Source organism: Ornithodoros turicata, chromosome 7 (genome assembly GCF_037126465.1).
Source record: "Ornithodoros turicata isolate Travis chromosome 7, ASM3712646v1, whole genome shotgun sequence".
NCBI classification, from domain to species: Eukaryota; Metazoa; Arthropoda; class Arachnida; order Ixodida; family Argasidae; genus Ornithodoros; species Ornithodoros turicata.
The window spans coordinates 12452289-12477188 of record NC_088207.1 but is presented as its reverse complement, the minus strand read 5'-3'; the positions used below and the strand labels follow the sequence as shown (position 1 = coordinate 12477188).

Here is a 24900-nt window from a genome sequence, read left to right as displayed (position 1 = left end):
CACATTCTGGCCTACGAATACCCCCGCTCTCATACCTGCCTTGGAGTGGTGTCTCCAAACTTTGCTCTCTGACACGAATATACAGGGTGAGTGCAGATAAAGTAGCACTTGGCGCCTTCCCTGCATACCATACCAACTTCCGTTGGCGCATTCACGCGATCGAAACTACGAGGGGTGTTCAAGTCAAACCGGGACTTTCTGTCTCCCGAGTGTACAAATGGCTCGCGCTACTTCTTTTTCGTCATTTTCACACGCGACAGGCCTTCGCGTTCACCACGTGGTGGTCCAAAGTTTGTGCAAAACAGAAGACACGTGCTGGACAAGATGGCCGACAACGAGGTGAGCGCGCACATCGAACAGCGAATAGTCATGAAGTTTCTCGTGAATGAAGGCGTAAAGTCATCTGAAATTCACAGAAGACTTCAGGCTCAGTATGGCCACGATACGCTTACCCGCAGCAAAGCGTTAGAGTGGGGCAAACGGTTCCGAGACGGCCGTACATCAGTGCAGGACGATCCCGGCCGGGGCGGCTCAGAGCCCAGTGTCAGAGTTCCTGAGAACATCCAACGTTTTTCCCCGGTTTTCTGGGACAGGGCTGGCGTTGTTCATGTTGATTTTCTGCCCAGTGGTACCATCATCAATAGTCCATATTACTGCCAGGTTCTCAGGGGTGTGCATACGGCGCTGAAGCAGAAGCGGCCGGGCCTCATCATCAAAGGAGTCCTCCTCCTACAGGACAATGCACGCCCACGTACCGCGCATCTCACGACACGCATCTTAATGAAACTTGGCTGGGAGTTGCTGCCACATCCCCCTTACAGTCCAGACCTCGCCCCCAGCGATTTCCATATTTTCGGGCCACTGAAGGCGTTCCCTGGGGGCCGCCACTTCAGCTGCGATGACGAGGTCAAGAATGCGGTCCAATCATGGCTGCTACGCACCGGTAAAGATTTGTACGCTGCTGGCATCCAAACCCTTGTAAAACGCTGGGACAAGTGCATTAGTGCAGCTGGAGATTACGTTGAAAAATAAAGTTCATTTTACTTTTGCGAAAAATGAAAAGTCCCGGTTTGACTTGAACGCCCCTCGTATTAAAAGAATCGTGCTAAGCTCTCAGTACATCAGTACGTTAGCCGCGCAAACTTCTCCATGCATTTCAATGTGGCATGGCGGTCTCAGCACAATTGCGTTTAGTCACCGCTAGGGGTGCCACCACTGGTTTCTCCAGCGGTGGGTGATGGCACCCCTAGCGGTGGCTAACTTTGTTATTGCGTAGAGTTTCACTGCGACGATTTTTTTGTTCGTTTTTATCTATAAATGCGTCATCTCGCGCCACCGCAAGTTCATACGGTAAGCAGGGAACGCGATACGTGGATAAATGTGGGGCTACTTTATCTGCACCCACCCTGTACATATTGTCGTAGCGTGTTGTGCTCTCGCCTGTGTCTGTTTATGCGGCATTTACCACACGGACGAATTCCAATACCCCCGTTTGCAGAGGTTAGCATGTCTTGCCTCCTCGAGGAGCCAAGCACGGAGCGAAGGAGCCAAGCAACGATACGTGGCTTAAAGATTCGTTGTTTCATGAGTGTTGTCTGGGAGTGTTACATAATAGAATTCAAGACAGCTTACTTGATTCGACCCGCCCTCCCTGCCGATGATTGTGCAATACCGGTTAATAGCAAAGTACGCAACCCCCGAGAATGTGGTTGGTTCGAAGGTTTCGTTCGTGTTTTGGCACTTGCCACTCGCAAGGGCTTCTCTGTCGAAAGGATAGAACAAAAAAGGGGAGAGATGAATATCCGTCTCTCGTAACTCTAGGTCCTCACATATTTAAACGCAATATTTATTAGAACCGTGTGAATATTTGACAAATGCGAACAAGTTTGTCTTAATCCATTACGTAAATTTGCGGTTAAAATATACCGATACTTCGGGACAGATACCGATGCACACAGTTACTTGTTCCTGCGCCTCTGGCATCTCTATGTACATCAAACGGAAAGGGGGGGGGACTGGTAGATATGATGCAAGTTACACTGTCGTCAAATGAACGACAGCGACAGAGCTGCTTATTTGAGCTCGCCTGTCGCTATGTGTATTGGTTCGCCTTGTCGATTGGTGCATGCTTCGCCTTGTCGATTGTGGTGCTGCAGCAAGGTCTTTTTCCGTACACTTCCTAGGATAGGCCATAATGCTGCTATTCACCTCAGCAATACAGTCTCTGCTACTGCTGCGGACGACGAGGAGCCGGCCCGCGCCCGGCGCAACGGTCCCGCCGCTACCACTGTTCCTTCGAGGCACTTGACGCCAGCTTCAGAGCCAACGTGAGGACTATCCGAAATGATCAATCTGCATCTCCCACCCTTATCTCGTTTATTTTTCTTTTTTTTTCCTTTTGTTTCACCTCGCAATAAGAGAGAAACACCTGCGGCGCGCGCTGGGTTTTCGGCGATGCGACGTTCGTACGGGACAGATCTTCAGGAAATTGAGTCCTCAGCACAGGTCGATGTAAACTTACAGCAAGTGCTTCCATGACTTTTCCAACGTGAAAAATTATCCCAAGCAGGGAAGTAGCAGATATTGTAACCTTGCTATGCATTGCACCAGCTTCGAGCAACACAATCTCACCTAATCGGTAACCAAGCCATTACGTGATGCATCAAGTCTGTCGCTAGGTTCCTGCACGAAGCAATTCTTACTTCCTAAAAAACGAACCCATCTCTCTTTTTGTTTTCATTTAATCGTGTTGCTTCGTCCTAGCTTGACGATTTCGATCGATATTTTGTATTTCCTTATGCGCCGATTGGATTCTGTTAGACTGAATTTTCGATGAGATGTGTTGATATAAATTTGGACGGCTTTCTAGTCTCTTTCGCGGAACGTTGTTTGAATTTATATCAATTCGTATGTGACTCTGAAAATCGTCATCATATTGGTTTCAATTCCTATGCGTACTGAAGTGCTTCAATTGATTTTTGTTGCCTTTGAATAATTTTTGATCATTTCTGTTTGATACTTACCTATATCTGTCGAGCATGTCATTGTACGCGCATTGGCTTCGAAGACTCTGGCAGTTTCTTGGGTTCGTCAGTCTGGAGTGGAAATAAGTGAAATTAGCTTCAACACACAGTGCAAGAACGAAAAACGCGAGTGTTTCATCGCAACATATCGATAGCCTGCCTCTATTAGCTACGATAATTTGGTGTAAAGGTGATGATTAGCCTCAGTGTGAGGACCGAACCACTACATTGTTCAGAATATTGGACAGTGTTTTTAGGGCAGAGTGTTCGTGGGCTCGATAAGAGCATGGCCAAATAATTTTGCCACAAAGAAAGAGCGCGAGTTTAGTTCATCTCGAGACATTGTGAGTGTGGTCCCGGAAGTAGTGCCGGCAATGGAGAATCCTGATTTGAGATTTTACGGATCATCACACTGATGGTATAGCTTGGAGAGCCCGGTCGTCGCAAGTGGCGACAATATTGATCGGTATAATGAACGCCTAGTCGCATCCGATGAATTAACTCAGCATCCTCACGTGATATATAACGTGCAACCCGGAGTACAAGTATTCGATCAGCCCTTCCATGCGCAGTTGCGGACCGAATGTCAGTCGCCCACTGGAGGCCACGGGCTCGATTCAGAGGGCCATTAAATGTCCAAGAAAGGAACAATGGCTACCTTTCAGCAGTGCCAGCATTTGTCCGTCTACTAGTGCCATGGAGGAAAGAAGAAAAGGTGGCGCCCCAACAGCTCTTCGACACAAGAGAGAAGCGTGGGGCAAGTGACGTAAGGATAGATGAGCTGTAGCCTCTTTGGAGCTATGCGGGGGTCACGTTACCTGAATAGCCCAATGAGGTCGCTATGCACACGCCACTTGTGGGGTCACTTCGGCGCGCTACCACCACACCTCTCGAAGTATTCCGAAACTCTGCGTTGGGGGCTCCCATAGAGATGTATGTAACCGAAACCGGAAGGCGAGCGGTGATGTCACTGGAGTGGCCCCCCAATCTCGGCTTCACTTCTTAGAGCAATAGGGCTTCTTCCCTCTTTCCTTCCTCCATAACTATAGGGAAGAGAGCCACATCGACGACGTTGTCACCCTGCTGATTCCCCGCGACTTGACAGCGGCCCATTGGAGCACTGCAGTACGTGGCTTGCTTCGTGCACCATACGTTAAAGGAGCAATGAGATAACATTTAACATCGCTCGAAATCCTGCCTCGTCTGTCAAGCAGTCTACCTGGAGTCACCATGCAAAATATTTTCGCTCTGCGTTGCGTTATAGCTGTGAAATCGAATTTACAAAAGCGGTTGGAGAAAGCAGTCGCTGACGTCATGCCCGGTCCTCACGTGAATGGGGAGAATGCCCCGGACTTTTTTCCTTTTTTTTCTGAGCTCACCCGCCGCTCATACATGCTTGAGCCAACACCACCCAGATACAAAAAGCCTGCGCGCTCGTCGACTTGACGTAGCAATTGAGAGTCAGCCAATCAGGATCGTGTTTTCAGCGGCCGTAGCCAATCACGAACATGCTTTCAGCGGTCGTGTCCATGGAGAAGAACCACCGTCGTCTGCGAGTTGTGATTCAACTTCCCCGCGTATTAAATGAGAAAACTTTGAAATAAAGCGCGAAACGGTCTCAATCTTTCTCAAAAGTGGTTTTCTGGAAAGCGTCTTGCACTTTTTGTCTAAATATTTAGGTGTGCAGGTTCCAGGTGAGCTGCAATCATTTGCGGGTTTTTGAATTCGCAGAACGGTGAATCACAGTAGCAGAGGAATTCTGACTATATATGTCCACGTAGCGAAGGAGGGAGAGGAGGCCTAGGTGGGGTTGCTTGTGCTGTATCGTCGTTACGTCATTGCTCACGTGAGGGAAGTAGCATACGTCACGACGTCCTCTCGTTCTGCGATACGCTGTTTTCACGACGGGAAGGATTTTTCAGATGTGTGCGGAACAGAGCCCTCGTGCTCGCTTTATATGTCACTTGCGGTTATCGTTCTTTATTTTATGCTTTTCATTGGAGAACGCTCTGCACCGAAAAAGGGAAACATTTTGAGGATCCCTTTAGTGCTCTTTTAAGACACGTGCATTCCTTAACAATACGGAAGCGGATGGTCCTCACAGGACTCCGCTCTCAAGGGGTTGCAACGTAGGCTTTGAGGATGTGGACGATATCCACACACGAGGGCTAACATCGACTACATCCACAGTAAAAATTGATTTGTAAAATAAAAAAGGAGTAGCCAGTCCCGAGCTACTCGGGACTGGCTACTCCAGGACGCCTTATTAAGAAGAGGAAGGGAAACTACACAAATCTATACCCTTTGAAACCAGCTCATACCTGCCATGCGCGCCCTTGTGCAATTCCTCGTCTCGGCGAACCTCTGAAATTTTGTAACGCTCATTGTTTTCTGTGCATTGAGATTTCGCACGTGAACTCTCCTACACCGTTGCTTTTGGTGCCAAATTTTGCGGTTTTCATCCACAAGAAAGAACTTGGTGGCATGACGAAAGTTGCTTTGGCACGTCGCCCCCCACGGCACGTTAGACACGTGTTCCGATTGATGAGATTTAATCATAGTCCAGGGTCCCCGAAAGTGAACGAAATTAATCGACGGTCCGATCCCTGTGCGTGACCAATGGTTGTAGTTGCTTCGCGATGCAAAGTCATTTACGGGGTCAACAGACGATACGCGGTACTCATATTGCTTACAAGAAAATTATTAAACTTATTGAAATTAAAATTATTTTTCGACCTTATCAAGGGAAATTATAGGGTAATTATAGACTACATTCAACCTATATCTGATTCTCGCACACGGGAGCCTCATGCAGTCCAATTCAGGGTTCCCGATGCTCGTTGTGACTGTTATAAATATAGTTTCTTCCCACGTACCTCTGAAGAGTGGAATGCGCTTCCGGCGGGCGCTGTCAATACGGCTTCCTCAACGGCATTCGTCAATTTATTGTAATGTTCTTAATTGACTTGCTCGTGACTCTTGCTTTCCGCACTTGATTACTTTGTGTATATTGTGCGCTCCAGCATCCTTTGAATACTTTCTATATGGGTTTCTTGTGTACTGTTGAGTGCTCACACTTGCTTTAGCCACCAAGAGGTGGCTGACAGTATTTCAAAATAAAAAAAATGAATAAATAAGAACGAACTCTGAGAACTGATGGGTTTTTCTGACATTAATGGGGATGCGTCAATTAATTGCAGAAGTGGGAGACACGAGGGAAACAGAAGCTCAGCTTGCTCAACAAAGAAGGTAATTAATAGTGTCATTTATTTGTTCGTCTGACTACGTACGCAATATGCTCGCTAACAACAACACATTCACCTGGTATGCCGGGAAACCTGCCGGAAACCAGCACTTACATGCGGAAGATGAGATTCTCTTGAAGTAGGGCCCTCAAGCAAAAGTAAGAATAGCGACTATCTGCAAAGACGGCTACCTTGGATTCACTGCAGAGCGAATTTGGGTTACCTGCAGCTGAAAAGAAACGTTGGCGAATCAGGCGCTGAAGTATTTGCACGCTTATGGTTACGTCTGCGTTTACGGGCATGCTTATGAAACGGGCCCAGTCTCATTACCCTAAATACGACGTAGAAGTGGGAGTGTGAGCAGAAATGCAAACAAAAAGTCACGCAATTCAACATTTTACTCACAGTAGGAGCAGTATCTAAGAACAGCGTCACAGTTGGAAGTATATAGGTGCAGCCGCACCCTTATTTTGTAAGTTAGGTAGTACTAATACCTATTGGTTCTTAATGATAGTGTGTGCGAGAGTTTCAACCTTTATCTCGAGAGCTTGGAGGGCTAGTATTAGATACAGACACCTGTAAGATATTACAATAGTGGATAAATGAAAAACAAGCATGTATCGGCGAGGGAGCATTGTTCACAACGAAATACCTCGCTGTAATTCGCGCTGACAGTGCTTGTTGTCAACAGTTCAACTAGAAAACCCGCTAGCTAACTTTAACGCATATCGAAAACCCCGGGACTTGGGGCACGAAAAATGGGCATACAACATGTGCTGTATGTCGTTTTTTCGTGTCCCCAGTCTCGGGGTCTTCAATATCCATCAGTATCGCCAGCTCGCTCGCTTGCTAACCATCCTTCCATTGTCACTATTATAGGCGTCGCTATTACAGGCGTTATACAGGTAATGAAGAGTACAAATAATAATTATTATTATTTTTTTTTTTTCATGGAAGATTGAGCGGGTCGAGCGGCGCCCCTGGGAACGTTTGGCGTGGAATGATCCAGTAGTTCATATGATGCACTAAAAAAGATATATATATATATATATATTCAAAGTCCTCCCATGCTGCTTTAAACTGTTAAAGGGTACAAAGGGGGAATATCAAATGTAGATTCCGCGGCAGAGTTCCGCTGCTCTTAATGTAGAATATGAATTCACACTCTGTTTTCACTCACGATTCTGCCATAGGGTGCTTACCGTAAGTGCCCGATTTTGTGATAGGAACATACCTAGAACGAAAAGAATATGATAGTTATTTAAACCTTGCAATATGTTTTAGTAGCACAGGCAGCATGGTGCCACGCAAAGCGTCACACAGAAATAGTCGTAGACTACGAACTCGAAGGCATGTTAGCAACACAGCGATTAAGAATTGAAAGAGTAAGACGCAAACGGCGTTCTTACTTCGGCCGCATAATGCACGCGAGTGTCATGGGATAAATTGTGTGGACGGAAGAACTACCCAGGTTTGGTCCCGTGTGCCTAGCAATTTGTTTCGTATCTAACAGTTGATAGAAATTCCGCTTCCCTGAACAGTCGCTTACTTATCTCGTTATACGTGATAGAGAGCGTGAAGTCTCTGGGAGCCTTGAACGACCCTTGTAAATGAGGCTTTCAAATAGCGATCAACCTGCTATCCTACCAGCGGGAGCTCCTGAAAGTGGTAAATATTCTATTCTTCCCGTTCTATATTCTTCCCGTATGCGTTAAAGCATGTCGGGGGAAGCTGGAAGCTGTTCCGCTACTAATATCTCGTATTTCTGTATACCCGCCCCGGCCGAGGGTTTGTTGCTGCTCCCGCTGGGGGCGCGAGACGTACGGACGGCTGTATACAAGCATTTTTCCGGAGCATTGAATCTTGAAGTAGTACTCAAGGGTGCGCATGCGAAGTCTGTGTAGCCGTGGTGTCCACTCATGAATCCTCTTGATCGAAAAGAGTGGCACAAAGTGTTTTGTGATCCCTCACTGTGGTGAACTCGAGCCCCAAGATACAGATCCTGAAGTGCTCTCAAGCCCGTGTTACGGACATACCTTTTTTCATGGGCATGTTTCCGTTCGATGGTTGACAGGGTACGCGAAGTCTAGCGACAGGTAGCCTGCGTCCATCGTAGGCTACTGGAGCAGAGCAGCCCCAAGGCCCAAGGGGTCTGCTGATACTGTCAGGTGTCTCCTAACGTCGTATAGTAGGTCAGAACTGGAGTCACAGTCAAAGCCTTCTTGATATGTTGAAACGCTCTACCTTGATGGGTCCTCAGGCCCAACTTGCTTACTCGAGCAGAAGATCGCGCCAGGATTTTTTTTTTCTTTTTTCGTGAAACGGCATTCCTGGCAAAAACTTGGCATGGTGTTAACCATTCAAGGTAATCCATGAGTTCTGCTTTATTACCTGGGTGTTTCATCTTCAAAGTGACCTCAGTCTTCGCCGGATCTGCGGAAATTTCCTGTTTATCAAGAAGTGAAAGGAGTGAAATTTACACATCTTTGAGTTCGGTGTCAGGCTGGCGTACATTTTCCAGTTTGATATCATAGTCGTTTTTATCGTGTACAAAAACAATGATGTTGTGCATGTGCCTGCGCCGTCGATACCTTGCAAGATCCCGAACATTTTCCTCTCAAATAATTCCGGTATACCTGAGATACCGAAAGATAACATCCGGAATTGAGATCTGCCAGATGGAGTGATAAATGTAGTCCAGTCATGCGGTGCTGCATCCAGGAAAAAGTGGAAATATCCGGCATTTCCGTCCAACCCGCTGAATATACTTGCTTCATAAATCCTAGCAACATAGTCCTCGTCGGTCGGCATGCAGGCAGCACAGCAACTGTCGGCAGCCATGTCCCAGGTCCGGTTCCATACCCAACAAAGATAAACACTTACTATGAGCACTTCACATCATATACATTCCAGTGATGCAGAATCCAGTATTACATTTCGAAATGGAGCACCATGAGATATTCGTGTTTTTCTTGCTGTCAGCAGCAACGAAGATAACCATTGTCCAGCAGAGGGACCCTTAGGCGTTTTGGAGCCTTTTGAGAGGAGCCATCTAACGATTCACGGACCTCCCGCCGTAATCTGGAGGGGAGGGCCGACGTCTGTATGACACTTCCCACAGGCCAACAGGTCCCCGCCCTGCCAAACGACAACGGGTGGAGAGCCCTTCCTCTGGTGATCCCGACAATCCACAGGCCATGAATGTTCCCGGTAACACCATGGACACTTCGGCACCGGCAGCTCCTCAGCAGACAGACGAGATGAACGATGGCAACCTTGCCACTTCTCTTCATGACCCGTTCACCACTGTCACCAACAGGAAGAACCGAGCCGGCGATATTCCCATTCTGTTTCGACCAGCAACTAGTAAATACTCCGACGGAGCACGATGATGATCAGAGCCCTCGCGATGTCAAAGCCCCGCCTGAGACTAGATAAAGCTGAAGCGCCCACTACCCCGCCTTTCTGCTTCCGGCAAAATGCTCTTTCGGGGTGAAGACGGGTGAGCGGGCAGTTGACCGGTGCTTTGTGCGCCGCAGTCGCGCACCTGGCAACCACTTAGCAACCAGTAGCAAAAGGGGAGACGGGGGGGGGGGGAACTCCGAAACGAAAAATTTCATCCGCGTGAATTGCAGTAGTTGGTCGCACAATTCTAGTGTGCTACGATCAGAATACATGTGCCGCTTTTTTATGACACCGTCCGTTCTTCTCCTTTTAGTTCAGTAGTTTAAAGGAACAACGCCGACTCAGATTATTTTGGGTGTGGGTGACAATCATGCTGGCTTTCGCTTTATTGCCCACCGTGCTGTCCAGATTCGCCGTCCGGAGTCCCCATAGGGAGGGCGCCCGCGGCGGTTGCCCCTCTCGCACCCTCCTTGAAACGGCTCTGATGATGAGCTTCGACTTACGAGACGACTTACTTAACACGAGATGTAGCGCAAGTTGTCGCAGTAAGCCACGCGCACAGCATTCTTTGGCAAACTCTCGAGTGAACGAAAAGTACCAATCAATCAGTGTGACGACAGCACGACCAATCAGGATGAAAGGCCTGGACATAGGCCGTATTTCTCAAAATACAGGTAGTGGCAATGATACGTTCACAACATGCAAATTGCAGAATGACAAAAACGCACACAGACGTACCCTGAGAGCACGAACACCAAATCGGCTGCTTTGGCCTCCGCACTTTCGTTCAATATCGACTGGATGGAAGATAGTGTTTTAGGGATCCCTGTTTGTAAATATGCCAGTTGCGATTTCGTCAGCTGCAAAATGAGAACAGGATTGATCCTAAGCCTAGTCTAACTGACGTAACACATTAAAGAGGGGAGCAGCGAATGGTATCTTACTGTAGATGCCTGCACCGCTTTCATCTTTATCTTGATATCCAGAGACGCGAAAAATGCGTTCACCTGGAACGAAAAAAAGAATGTAAGCCGGATAAGTGCAACAAAGAGATGCTAGCTTTCGTGATAATCGTCTTCGTAGAGTATTTGCACAGCCTATCTATTAATGTCACATGCATTCGAACGATAGGTGCGAGCTAGAGTCAGAGCTAGAAGTGACGTGTCAGTTCTCCCTTAAAAGGGTTGGAACAGGTCACCCCAGGTTATCCAAGATAAATGTAAAAGTCGGTTCTTTGCATCGCTGTGATCGACTCATGCGGCTCCGACATGCTGGCCGCGGAGAGCCTGTGATCGGCTTGTGGAATGTTGTTTTTGGTTGGCCTCGGACGTGTTCGAAGAGCCAGGAGCGTACCACCGTGTTTCACGTAACATGGTCACGTCACAACTCGCAGCGGTAAGCGAAAGTCTGCGTGTTTACCGAGGACTTTTCACTTAGTGTATTACGATGCGAACGGCGATCAGACGACCTCGGAGACAATCGCCAGCGCTGCGCTCTCATTCGTGTGCCTTGTTTACGTCACCATTGTGCAGAGGGAGTGCGAATCCGTCGCGGTCGATTCCGAAACTACAGCGCCATTTTTCTCCTTGTCCATCACCGACACTGGCGCCGAAAATCCAACGCGGATTAGTGGAATTGCTACAGTGCAATTTGATGTAATGCATGACAAAAGCAGACGACGGATGCTGAGAGCATGCCGGGATTCCCTCTCTGCAAACGTCACTTGGAGAAGGCCAATCAGTGAACGCCCTTTGACGCGGACAATCAGGGAGCGGCAGAAATAGCTTGACGCCCGACAGCCGGGCGGGAGTGATGGATGGCGTCCGCAGGTGGCGGAGAGGTCTGAGATCGGCTTGTGGAATGCTGTTTCTGGTTAGCGTAGTACGTATGTGCGCAAACAGATATGTAACACCGTGTTTCACGGAACATGGTGATGTCAGCACCCGCACTAGTAAGCGAAAGTCGGCTTAGTTACCAAGGTATTTTCACTTAGTACGTTGTGGTGCGAATGCGAAGCAGACGGCCTCGGAGACAATCACCTGCGCTGTGCACCCATTCGAGTGCCCAGCTTACGTCTCTGGCTTAACTGCAGAGCGAGTGCGAATTTTTATAACTCGTTCATTTAATAAGCACGCCGATTTCAGAAGTAGATTGCGAAACCGTGCCAAACGTTACCGAATCACTCTCATACACACCTTTCCTGATGCGATAGACCCTTTAAATCTCGTTTATTTAATATGTAAGCTGTTTTCAAAAGCGGACAGTTATATTCCAACGCAAAGTACGTGCGGATGTCACTTTTAGAACATCATCCACTAGAGCGCTGTAGATTTTGAGAGGAATAGAAAAATGGAATAGGAATGGCATTTTCACATCCGGGTTCAGATTTCTGGCGATGTAAACACATTGGTACTCACAAGGGTATTTGACAGAGATATGCGTGATAGGTGATGAAATATTCTGACTGAGATATTATGAATCACGCGTAATTAGCAAGTTTAACCTCGAACGAGTGAGCTGATTGCTGCTATAAAACGAAGCCACACATGACTGACCGTATGACACCGTTGTTTCATCCTTCCGGTAGCGTTTCGGGTGTCGCTTTAAGTCGTAGGGCTATCTTCGCAGCCCAGCCTAATACTTCTAACGTGTAAGCCTGACCCGCAGCGAAGCCGTTGTTTCGAAGCCCATAACTCGATGCAGGATGATCCGATCAAATGCTTCGTACTCACCACATTCAGAATACTTTGACCGTAGATCATAAAATCCGCTCTAGACGTGTAACCGTAGTCGCTATCTCCGAGAAACATCACCGTGATCGGGCGTGTATAGATATCCATTCTATCAGGCGTGCCCTTTGTAGTAGTTTCCGTACCTGCAATACAGAATAAGCTACAAGCTCTGCATTTCAGTTTTTGGACAAAGTGTGTCGAAAAATGCTGTCACATTCACATCTCCAAAATGCTGTATGATATATCGGATCGGTCATCAGCAGGACTGTAGGACAGCGCAATAGGAAACTACAAGGGCGATGCTTGAGGTACATCATGGTATTCACGGGGTATGGTCAGTATATTGAACTTCTATGCCGGAACGGCAAGCAAAACGCAATAACCCAGTCTTCAATTACATCATTGGTGCGCTTTATGATGTTGCAAGCGGTTTGTCACGGTCGGGAACCCCAGGAAGCGCCAACGAAAATCGAAAAACATCCATTTGTTGGTTGCCGAAAGACTTGTATTTTGTTTACTCTCCCGGACGAAAATAGGTCTACTACGTCGTCATTGTTATTAGACCTTTTCTTCGCAACAGTTTCCGGCGGATCGAGGCAGCGAAAGGAGACTGTCTCAAGAGAACGACTCTCAGGAACAACAGTAGATTCTTTATACATGCACTAGACTCTTCTACCGAAGTGAAGCAACTCCTTTCTCAGGAGGTTTTGGTTCAAGTAACGCTCGTGCTCTCTAAGCTCGCGATACCCATTCAAGTCCCAGTGTTCCAGTTGACTGACAGAGGTTTAGGGATTTTGTTGTTCTTCCCACGCCAGCACCTGAAGTAAGAAAGTGTAGCCGGGTTGCTATAGCTCTACTTTCGAGACTATGTTTCGGCGCAAATTACGAGGGGCGTTCAAGTCAAACTGGGACTTTTCATTTTTCGCAAAAGTAAAATGAACTTACAGACGAGAAATTAGTTTTATTTTTCAACGTAATCTCCAGCTGCACTGGTGCACTTGTCCCAGCGTTTCCAGCAGCGTAGAAATCCTTACCGACGCGTAGCAGCCGTGATCGGACCGCATTCTTGACCTCGTCGTCGCAGCTGAAGTGGCGGCCCCCAAGAAACGCCTTCAGTGGCCCGAAGAGATGGAAATCGCTGGGGGCGAGGTCTGGACTGTAAGGGGGTTGTGGCAGCAACTCCCAGCCAAGTTCCTGTAAGGTGCGTGTCGTGAGATGCGCGGTATGCGGGCGTGCATTATCCTGTAGGAGGAGGACTCCTTTGGTGATGAGGCCCGGCTTTCCGAAACTGGATGTGTTGATGAATGATAGTGTTCAACGTTCCCACAGAAAGGTCAGTCTTTCGAGCCAGTTCGAGACATGTTATACGTCGGTCCTTGAGGATCAGGTGCTCCACAAGTTGGATGTTCTCAGGAACTCTGACACTGGGCTCTGAGCCGCTCCGGCCGGGATCGTCCTGCACTGATGTACGGCCGTCTCGGAACCGTTTGCACCACTCAAACGCTTTGCTGCGGCTAAGTGTATCTTAGCCATACTGAGCTTGAAGTATTCTGTGAATTTGACTTTACGCCTTCATTTACGAGAAACTTCATGACAATTCGCTGTTCGACGTGCGCGCTCACCTCGTTGTCGGCCATCTTGTCTAGCACGTGTCTTCTGTTTTGCACAAACTTTGGACCGCTACGTGGTAAACGCGGAGGCCTGTCGCGTGTGAAAATGATGAAAGCAGGAGCCATTTGTACACTCAGCAGACAGAAAGTCCCGGTTTGACTTGAACGTCCCTCGTATAACAGGAGAGAGCAACATTTCTTTCAGCTAATGGCGTTGGCGAGTGGCGCGGTTCGCACAGGGTAATGCGACGGAAAGGGGTGGCAGCCACACCAGTACCTCCACTTCCTGTCCTTCTCTGTGGCGCGACGACACCAAAAGCAGCAGGAGGAGCCATCTGGGAGCATGTGATTGTGCTTTTTGTTTTCTGCCGGTGGTATGATATTGTTATCTAGCGTGCACAGCTGGGGGGAAAAGGGATCCATGATTGAGGGTGGGTGGGTGACACATAGATGATGATTCGGGGCTTTACATGGGCTCTCCAGGGGTGACGCGAAGAGCTCCTACACTGGGTGTCGCATACCTTAGTGATTCCACTGCACTTAAATTCAGGGGAATAGAATTTTTTCCGCCTTGAACACTTCATTGGAAAAGAAAAAAAAATTCGCCCAACTGGTGCTATATTTTACTGCAAGAAATGTGAGACGTTTCGATGTCACCGCTCGCTTGAGGGTTTGCGGCGGGCCGGATTGTACCGGCGTGAGACCATTATTTTGCGCAATTTTGTCGCGGAAAAACGATGAAAATCGGAGCAAGGATCCCTGGTCATGATAGACCTGACAGGGAATCTCCAACAATTGACTTTGGCCTCGCGCGAATAACAAACGCGTCACAGGTGACTCTGCGAGGAATATCACACGTACCTGCATCGCCGCCTGACGTATTTGACGATGTCTCGTTGACGATGTCACCGGCAGCCATGTTGTTTTCGTCCTCGCCCAGGGCGCTTTCGGTGAAGATTTCCTCGTCTTCCTCGCTCTCGTCTTTGCGTGAAAATGAAGGAGACCGCGTAAGACGTCGCACGTAAAGCATGGTTCACAGTAATGCGTTCTGCTGCGTGCGGGCGCCTGTTACTGTGGCAACTGATACGTGCGCGACGTCCGGCAGCAGAACGCAAGGAGTTCGCGAGAGCTCAACTTTTACCGACGCACGCAGCAGCCCGCAAGCGGAGAACGAATCGCGAGGCCGCCTTCCGAGCGTGCGCTGTAGGTTTCCCTCCGCGAGACTGTTTTCAACATGGAAATGGAGTGGAAATCCCGCTCGGCGCTCATTGGCTTACAGTTGTTTGGTGACGCACGCACTCGGACGCAGATATGTGAACAGCGGAACGGATTGCTTACAACGCACGCATACGCACGCAGGCGCCCGCACGCAGCAGAACGCACTGGTGTGAATCTTGCTTAAGCCGTTGTCGGCGCTGTTACGTTCACTTTCTGTACAAATGCGACGGGCAACAATTATCCCTCATGCGCTCTATCCACAGTCCTAAAGAAACGAGCACTAGTGCGTGTCCGGCTCGTGGTAGGTACAACGCACGCCGGCGACGAGTTAACATATATCAGAGGTCTCAAACACACGGCCCGCGATGACCTATACGCTGTGCAAGTGCGTCTCTGCGCATGAGAGGGGTCAGTGAGAGGGAAGAGGGAGGGTGCCGCCGTAGTGGAGTAACCGGGAGAGGAGATGTGCGCAGAACGCTCGGTTACTTCCAGAGCGTATTCTGTGGCTCCTTGGCCATAGCTGACCATCAAAGAGAAGGAAGCTACCTTCCAAAAAGGTTACTGAATGATTCGGATTAACAGCAACAACAACTTTATTGTGAGATGATGAATGGCATTTATCTCTGTCAAATACCCGTGTGAGTACAGGTTGGGACAAAAAAGTTTAGGGAACACTCGAGCGACGTACTTTTTTTTCGGTGCGACACACTAGCGGCCGGTGGGAAGCGGGCATGTTCACTGCCTTGGAAGGGTGGAAGCGTGCGCTTTTAGAGAGATACAGTGGTAGTTCTGATGTAGCTTGGGTGTGTTTGAGAACTGGAAGCTACCGCTGTGTGTCGCTAACAGCGCACCCTTCCACCCCTCCGAAACAGTGAACTCAGCCGCTTACGCCAGCCGCTAGGGTGTCGCACTGAAGAAAAAATACGCCGCTCGCGTGTTCCGTAATCTTTCGTCCCAACCTGTACCAACGTTCTTACGTCTCCAGAAATCCAGACTTTTGAGGCCTTTTTTAAGCCTTCGTTAGCCCTGGTGACTGATGCCCCTGTCCATGTTAGCCATAATTTTCGCATGTAGGACCTTCTTGTGACTGATGAATCTCACCAAGCTACGGACACAGCAACCTGGTCTTCGCGTGGACTTTGGTAAACCATCACCGGAACTAGTGCGATGATTAAGATGGGCTCACCTAAATTCTAGGCTAGTGTAAACAAAAAAAGTTTGAGACTGAACAGTACAAAGGCTATCGTATTAATTCTTTTAATGAGCGATATATTAAAGTAGCAAACCCGAAGGCATTCATTGTCAATAATGTCAGCTTTCTCTTTCTGTTCAGTACTGTTCTGTTTACTCCACCATTAGCCACAAGAATACATGTATCGGGCAGCCAAAAAGTTGCCAAAAGCCAGCTGACCAGCCACCACTCGCCAGTGAGGGCTATTACAAGACACGGAAAGAAAAGCAAAAGGCAAATGCACGCACAATGAAACTGTATAACGACAAGAAAAACGAAAGCAACTGAAAAATTACAACGGGCACTACTTTACAACTCCTTGCACAAATTAGGAGCATACACCTTGTAAGCATAGTGTTTCTAACGAAGGCAACGAGGCCTCAAGCAGGTTACCTGAATAGCGGCAAAGCTATTTAGTGTATGCGGGAGATTATACGTTAGCTACTGGCGTCCGTAATCAGTTCTGAATTTGGGAATCTTCCATCTTGCGGACTGGCTCGCCCTCTTAGTGAACGAATCAAGAGAAAAAAGCGACAAAAGGAAGACATTATTTTTCTTAACGGGAGCCATGTAGGATTTCAACAAAAAGTAATTATATACGCTTGTTATACTTTCATAATATTAAGTGTACTAAATAGTTCTTTATTCTGACTGACAAAAGGGGGCATCAGCGATAATTCTGACAGCGTTTCTGCGCATAAGTAAACTGTTGATATTTCGAAGGGTTCCGGTGCCCCAAACCAACAAGCCATAACGCAGCACAGAAAATATCAACGCATTATAAATAAGTAGTTTAACATTTCTAGGCAGAACAGAGCGTAGACGGTTCATGGGTCCAATAGGTTTACATATTTTCGCTCTCACAGAAGATATATTATGCATGTCCCAAGACAAGTTCTCTGAAAAATGTACTCCTAGTGCTTCGATTGAGTTTACAACTTCAATACGATTTCCGCCAAAAATTATATCAATTGGACAAGATACGGTTGTTCTGTCCGATTGTTCCTTTTTTTTTTTTTTTCAACTTGAAACTGCAAGCAAAGACAACAAAGTTAATTAAGAGATGATATCAGTGCTCCTGAACATTGCCATTATCGTTCGTGAGGGATTGCGTATTTCTCTCGAATCGTTTTTCATATTTTCAGTGCCCGCTTTGAAAATCACTTTATTTATTTCTCTTGATGTTTCAGGTGGAAATTTTCAGTCATGAAAAACTTCACGTACTAGACTCCCGCCCCTCTCTCTCACACAAAATTGCTTGGTCCCTGGCCACATCCAGCACACCAACGCTCTGCCCTCAAGGCTGCCTTCACCTCTCTGGACGCCACAGGACTTCGATTCATATTGTGAAGGGGCTCATTATTTCAATCCCCGCTTCCCCTTCAGCAATGGGGTAGAGTATCGCCCCTGGCAATGAAACTCCCTAGCCATCATCCCCTAATGAAGTTGTTGTTTCTTCAGTCATGAATTCTGTACACAGCGTCCTGCTTCACAATAACTACACGCATCCTACTTTTGAGTATATTTTTTATTGTATGGTATATATCAGATTCGATTTTGGCGATTACCGCCGTTTCTTTTCTGTGCGGCCCTCCATAATGTGGAGGTCAATGCGGCCCACGACTCGATTTCAGTTTGGAGCCCCTGCTATCATCACATTTTTCTTGACGACTTACAAGGAGGTAAGCTACTGATAGAAGCCATGATTAATCAGCATATATCTGCGCATAATCTTCGGTGTTCGACTGCAGGATACTTAGCCCACACTGTACAAGGTTTACCATGGTGTAGATATATATTCGGCACTTACATGGCCGCCGTTTCACCGATCGCCAACAAAAAATCACCCCGAAATAAATGTATCTACGAATGGTGCACAAGCGTGCGCATATGAAGATATGTCGACAGAAAGGAGTGGGATATGGAGGGGCCACGTCCTAGGTATATATCAGGGGCTATGAGGGATGTACAGGGAACATGCTTGTGTCCCATTTAGAGTTTTCTTACAGCTTTACTCCACGTTTCGCATAAAGCAGCGGTGGGGAACCCGCGGCCCGCTTGCGGCCCAGCTGCGCTACAGTTGCGGCCTGGCGCAGACAGAGCGCACGACGAAAATCCCGGTGTTTAGCTGGGCGAATTCCTAAAGCAAAATTGCGCTCTCTGTGTTGCCTTTCCCGCGCTTAAAATTAACAAAAGGCGTTTGTCGCATTCGCTAAACCATAACTTTGTGAGCGCAACAAGCAAGCTTACAGTGTTAAGTTGCACTTGTGGAATGGTCCGCTTGTCATTCAACAGCGATTAATAATTTCGGCAGGCTACTTTAGACTTATTTTCGAATGGGTCGAATCTCATCTGCGGCCCCTGGAAAAATGTCGGCGAAGGGGGGGGGGGGGAGAGAAATATGGCCCTTGGGACTGTAGAGGTTCCCGACCCCTGGCCTAAAGTAAGCGTACAAATACGTAAGTCGATTGCGAGACCTACTTCTGCTTACCATATGTGACCAGGAAGTATACGCCAACGATGCATGCCAGGGCGAGCAACAGACCGACCACAACAGCTACGGGTATTAGCTTTCGGCTGCCAAGCAAGAGTCAAACAACAACAACTCTATTTTAAGATGATGAACAAACGTATGCACAGCAGCGAGTTGTTTAGAGGAGAGAATACTCAAAAACTTACCTTCTGCCTTCTGCAAATGCAAGGCGAGCTGTTCATGAACGAGTGCTCCGGAGCCAAAGCGGTAGCTCGGCAGCAGCCCAGCGAACGATAATGGCGTAAAATCTATCACTTACGAGACTCCTGTTCTTCGTCTTCGGGAGCCACGACGTTGATTTCTGAAACAAATTCGAAGCAGTGTACATTTTTATTGTCAACTACAAGTTTTCCTGCTCATTTTAAGGCAGTCGCCCAAATTTCTAATATGTGGGCCATATAAAATAATCCAGATGTAAAAATTTGAGTCCAGGTGCCACACAGGTTAATCCAAGCGCAAATAATTAATCCAAGCAGCGTATGAATTCATCCAAGTGCAAAATTTGTAATCCGAGTGCCGTTCGACTTAATCCAGCGACGACCGAAATTAATCACTGGGGTATTTAACCCTGAGGCCGATCAACATAACTTCGTACTCTGGAAAGTTAATCGGGACTTACCATGTGTGTGACAATATGACATTTTCCTACGCCTCCCTGGGTACGCCGGTTTTGTTACCGCCAGTAAGATGTCGTTTTTACACGTCGTAAATTTAATTAATTTAAATTTAATCAAATCAATTAATTAATTTAATTAATTGTAGATCAATTAATTTAATTAATTAATTGTAGATCAATTAATTTAATTAATTAATTAATTTGACAATTAATATATATTAAAATTTAACAATTAATTAATTAAATTAATTAATTGATTTAATTAATTAACCAATTTAATAATGTGCCGTAAATTACATTTCTGAACTACTTTACTGTTTGCAAACAAGAGGCGCCATCTGCGCATGTGCGGGGTTGGTGTAAGCAAAACACACTGAACGCTGCTGCGAATGCTTTCCGCAAGTGTGACATCGGCCGTGTAGCACTGCTACACCGATCTCGACTGTCTCCCTCCCTAATACCCGAATAATTTAGAGCTCTGAAGGAATCGTACAAGTGTTGCTACATACTACAAGTGGGATCAACGGGTAAGATGGTATAGTTCATATGGAATATGGTGCACGGACACAGGACTGAAGGGGATTAAAACATACAAGGACACACCATCTTGCAACTCACAACGGGCGGAAATTTTATTATCAAGCGCCTTTGAATGTTACAATAACAATAAGAGAACTGACGTTCTGAGGCTGGAACAGCACAGACAGAACAAATACGTACAAGGCATCAAGTTGCCTAAGAAATTAACGATGAAAGATGGAAGTCACTGAAAAGGGTAGCCAGGCTGTAGGACTCGAACCCACATCTTCTGGATTTCCGGGTGCAGGGCTCTACCAGCTAACACACATCCCCAGCGACTTCGAAATCCAGAAGATGTGGATTCGAGTCCTACAGCTGGCTAACCCTTTTCAGTGACTTCCATCTTTCAACAATAACAATGCCATGATTATGCCAAGTGCACGTGCCTTCCTGATAACATCGGTGTTGAAGTGTGTGATGGTGAAGTAACACTCAAAGTACTTAAAAGGCTCTCGATAATAAAATTTCCGCCAGTCGAGAATCGCAAGATCATGCGTCCTATGAACGATGAAATATGAAAGTCACTGAAAAGGTTACCCAGCTGTAGGGATCGAACCCACATCTTCCGGATTACCGGTCTAGGGCTCTACCAATTGAGCTAAGCTAACACGCCTCTCCAGCAACTTTCGGGGTGCGTCATCTGAAGGGACGACATACCAGCCACTCTCACTCACCCTCCTTTCACTCTTACATTTTTTGCTCACTCATACACACATTCATACGACGGAAATCGACGCAAGCGGCACCTGTTGAACAAGAGAGAAAATTATGTTCTGACGCTGGAACAACATAGAAGGGACAGATACAAACAAAGCCTCAAATTGCCTAAGCAATCAACGATTTCAATGACTTTCATCTTTCATCGTTGATTTCTTAGGCAACTTGAGGCTTTGTTTGTATCTGTCCCTTCTATGTTGTTCCAGCCTCAGAACATCAGTTTCTCTCTTATGCATCCTATGTTTAATACCCATCAGTTCTGTCTCCGCGTTGCATTTTCGATACGAGCTACAAAAGTAAGTTGTTTATGAAGGCGGTATACAACACGACGACCCCTTTGCGCTGCACGTCGACAAATGGACAACCCAGCCACAAAACATGCCGCCGATCATAATCGCATTGTAGTTTATCTAATATTATTGCCGAGCCAGTTCACAGCTGATACCGTGCAAGCGTACAAATCATTTGAAGAGGACAATTATACCTTAGGCGAGCTGTTTGATTGGGGAGTTTCTGAACACTGCGCACTGATTAATGTTAGCGTCGTTTATCCGTACACAGGTGTCGTGATGAAACTCGTCCAAACACACAGCAACGACTCACACAAGTGATCTCATTGTTCTGCGTTGCGCGGGAAACTAATGAAAATTCTGTGTACCCGAAGGATACACGGCTTTGTGGCTCTACATTTAAAGATGGCTGACAGATCGCACGCTTCACAATAGGACTGTGATGAACGCCCTGTTTCTCATTTTTGATGCGGTGTGGCGCCACGTTCTGACACGAATAAAGTCGATATAACAGTACTAAAGACAAGTAGGGACGACACCGGACGGAAAACGCGAAAACAACACACACACACCCTGGGTTTTCCTGCAGACATTCCAGACGAATGCCGGCACAGTTCCCCGTGAAGTCGGCCCAGGACGCGTGCTAACCCCCACCGCTTCCTGCTGTCCATCGGTCCACGCCTGTACGCCGCTCACAGCCGCAGTTGCTTCGCGGCGCTAACACGGATATAAAAATATGGCACACGGATTAAAATTAATAAATTTTGCGCTTGGATTAATTGATATGGCACCTGGATTATTTTTTCACCGCCTGGATTGATTTGTGTAGCACCTACACTAAAATGTTATTATTATGTATTAATTTTTTTATTTAGGATGGCACACAGATTAAAAATTTGGCAGTTTGGTTAAGGTGAGCAGGAAAACCTGTAGTCGCCGAAATATGGAACACATTAGAATGGTTCTCAATATTTAATATATTCCACGTCCTCTCTCTGACTACTCTGATTCATATTCGATCACCTCCTACTAGATTAGAGGTCTTGATTACTAAGACCAGAAGTCGTTTTTGTTATGGACGTGATGATAAAGGTTTCTGGCAAACGTGGCGATGCAAATATTTCGAGTTCTATTTGGCATGGATATGGTTAACGGAAGTACCTTCAATAAAGGAACTACTTTGTGGGAAATAGTGCAGAAAAAAAAAAGAAGAGACATACCCGACTCGTCAGCAAGTTCAGACGTAGAAGATTCTGGAAGCAAGAAAATTTAAATGTTACTCAATTCGTTCACTTGTATCACGCACCAACTTACCTTCAGCCATCTTGGCAGTTGATTCTTTCTGGAGATCGATCGGTAATCGTTGTAATACCTACATTGGAACCCTCAATGAAATCAGCCATATTTTTTGCTCCTCCTCGTGTTAGATGACCGACGTATGCAACAAAACTTGCTAAAATACTTAAAGGAGTACAGTGGTCCATCCAAAAAGATTTCAGATTAAGACATCGGATGAAAGTGTGTGTGTCATTATACCGTAGCGCGAAAGGTTTTGATGTGTGCAATTTGTTTCCCAGAAAAAAAAAAAAAAAACCTCACATAAACATAGCTCCGCGCGTTCACCCTTAACTCGCCACTCCAGCTGTAACGAGGATGAGGAGGTATGATGCCACATCACCGATGACGGTATAAGGAGAACTCGTTCTGGTTCGCCGGTCAGTGGGGGTCAGCGCCTTGCCCCTTTGCCGCCGTAAACCTGTTTTGCCAGTTCTCCTGGAGAATTGGGGTTAGAAGGAGCGGCCGAAGCATTACCGAGCAAGGAGAAAGGCTATCAGAACCCCAAACAGCCGAGTAGCAGATTGCAGCGGGGTAGCGGACAACATTACTCTAGGCCAATCAGCGAGGGTTCTCCTTATAGCGTCAGCGCGAGGTTCCAGGCAGATCACAGGCTGGTACTGCTCTTCACCACCGTTGCGCACGGTTGCTTTTTGCAGCGTATTTTAAATTCAATTTCTGCGATAATCATGACTCTGTGGTATAAATTACTTCGCATGGTGCATCTTACTGGCCTACTTAACAGTTTTATAGGAAGAAAACTGGGTGTTAAAAATGACTTCTGTGCTACTTTAATTTTGCGCATAGGGAATATTTCTCCCGTACATTGTGCGTAAGATTCCACAGCATCGAAATACTCGCTTACACATTCACACGAATACCATCTGGTAAAACACGCTTAAAGATGTGAAATCCAGCAATCAGGAAAATGAGCAATAGGAAAATCGGGCAAGGCAGGACTATATCAGATGAATTCAAGAAAGCCACATTGGCTAAATTACGGCGACATGCACTTCTGCCAGCGACAGTTGCGGGGACCTGACGACGGCAATGTCTTGCAATGGCCACTATCTGGTATCAATGTAACCTAGGTTGGTTTAGTGAGCTTAGTTTAGACTACATTCATGCGGCTTGCCACGCTTGTGACTCACATGCTCTAGGCAGTGCGGCCAGCAGACTGCGCCGCCGAAGTGTCGTTGCTGTAGTTTTCTGTTCTAGGTCCCCAGAGAGTCCTATGTCTACAGCGGCATTACAGGTCTGTTGGCTCGCGGGTCGGTCGTACCTATTGTACGGTTTGTCCTGGCTGTGTTAGTTGCATTGTTCCGACCTAGTCGAACCGTAATTTGTAGGGATGTAGTTCCGTATCGGGACCACTGGCTTTTTTTAAAGAAAAACGAATAAAAACAAAAATCTAACGCTTTTACGTGAAAGAGGAAGTAATTAGTAACGAAATTCAACAGGAATGTCCCTCGTATATTGCGTAAAATGTATAAAAATTAAATTTTATCGCCGGTTTCTTGATGGCGATCCGCCATCTTGGCTGAGGACCTTACTGACCTAACCCGAGGCACAGTCTCGACGCCCGCACCGCCTAGTGCGTTCCTGGGGGGGGGGGGGCGCCCCCCCAGACCCCCCCCAATCTGTAGAACCTAACTTAACCCAACCTCACTAAAGTGAGGTGATTTAGCCCATTTCAACGATCCTACCTTTCGCAAGACGGCAAGTTTCGAATCCGTTAGGCTTAGCATTCCCGTGTTTCTCCTGCGCTAAAAGTGAATCAGATGGGGTTGTTTAAATGCATATAAAAAAACTTCTAGTCCACAGAATTTTATAATTCTTACATTTTTAGATTCAGTATATGATCCTCTTCCACTTCTATGCAATATTTACTTTCCTAACCGTTTCAGTAATTTTTAAAAACGAGTGGTCCCGATACGGAACTACACCCCTCCTGTGCTAAAAGTGAATCAGATGGGGTTGTTGAAATGCCTATAAAAAAACTTCTAGTCCACAGAATTTTATAATTCTTACCTTTTTCGATTCAGTATATGAACTTCTTTCACTTCTACGCAATATTTACCTTTCAAACGCTTTCACAAATTTTTAAAAACGAGTGGTCCCGGTAACGAACTACACCCCCCATTTGTAGTCATAATTGGTACACCCGTATTTTTTTCGTGGTGCACATCAATCCTCCCTAAGGAGCTCTGAAGACAAACTATGAAGGAATCGGCATGAAGCTTACCCAAAGAGGAGGAACGGGGTCCATAGGAATGACAAAGCACGTGAACTTCTTCTTCTTCTGCCAATGAGATAATGGCCGTGAGCCACTAAGGGAGATTGGCCACGACAAAAGGGGCGAGAGA

The 24900-nt window shown here is 46.8% G+C and overlaps 1 protein-coding gene across 1 annotated transcript; it reads right to left on the bottom strand.

Moving 5' to 3' along the window:
* Positions 1–1566: 1566 nt before the first annotated feature.
* LOC135400465 (uncharacterized) lies at positions 1567–23706 on the bottom strand. The gene is made up of 13 exons (XM_064632297.1): positions 23686–23706; positions 22514–22571; positions 22420–22452; positions 19144–19298; positions 18956–19041; positions 14877–14996; positions 12406–12548; positions 10618–10680; positions 10412–10533; positions 7471–7502; positions 6383–6497; positions 3024–3095; positions 1567–1762 (listed from the first exon to the last, which is right to left on the bottom strand). The coding sequence occupies exons 6-13, from the start codon at positions 14932–14934 to the stop codon at positions 1567–1569; spliced, it is 801 nt and encodes a 266-aa protein (XP_064488367.1). The 5' UTR covers positions 14935–14996; positions 18956–19041; positions 19144–19298; positions 22420–22452; positions 22514–22571; positions 23686–23706.
* Between the last annotated feature and the right edge of the window lie 1194 nt (positions 23707–24900).

What these genes read in the sequence shown, in the direction of transcription:
- LOC135400465 (XM_064632297.1), bottom strand. Translation starts at nt 14,934, where the DNA reads ATGGCTGCCGGTGACATCGTCAACGAGACATCGTCAAATACGTCAGGC. An exon ending in CACAAAATCGGGCACTTACG is followed by an intron (nt 6,498 to 7,470) that starts GTAAGCACCCTA and finishes GTTTCTTTTCAG; the next exon opens with CTGCAGGTAACCCAAATTCG. An exon ending in GAGAATCTCATCTTCCGCAT is followed by an intron (nt 3,096 to 6,382) that starts GTAAGTGCTGGT and finishes TTTCCACTCCAG; the next exon opens with ACTGACGAACCCAAGAAACT.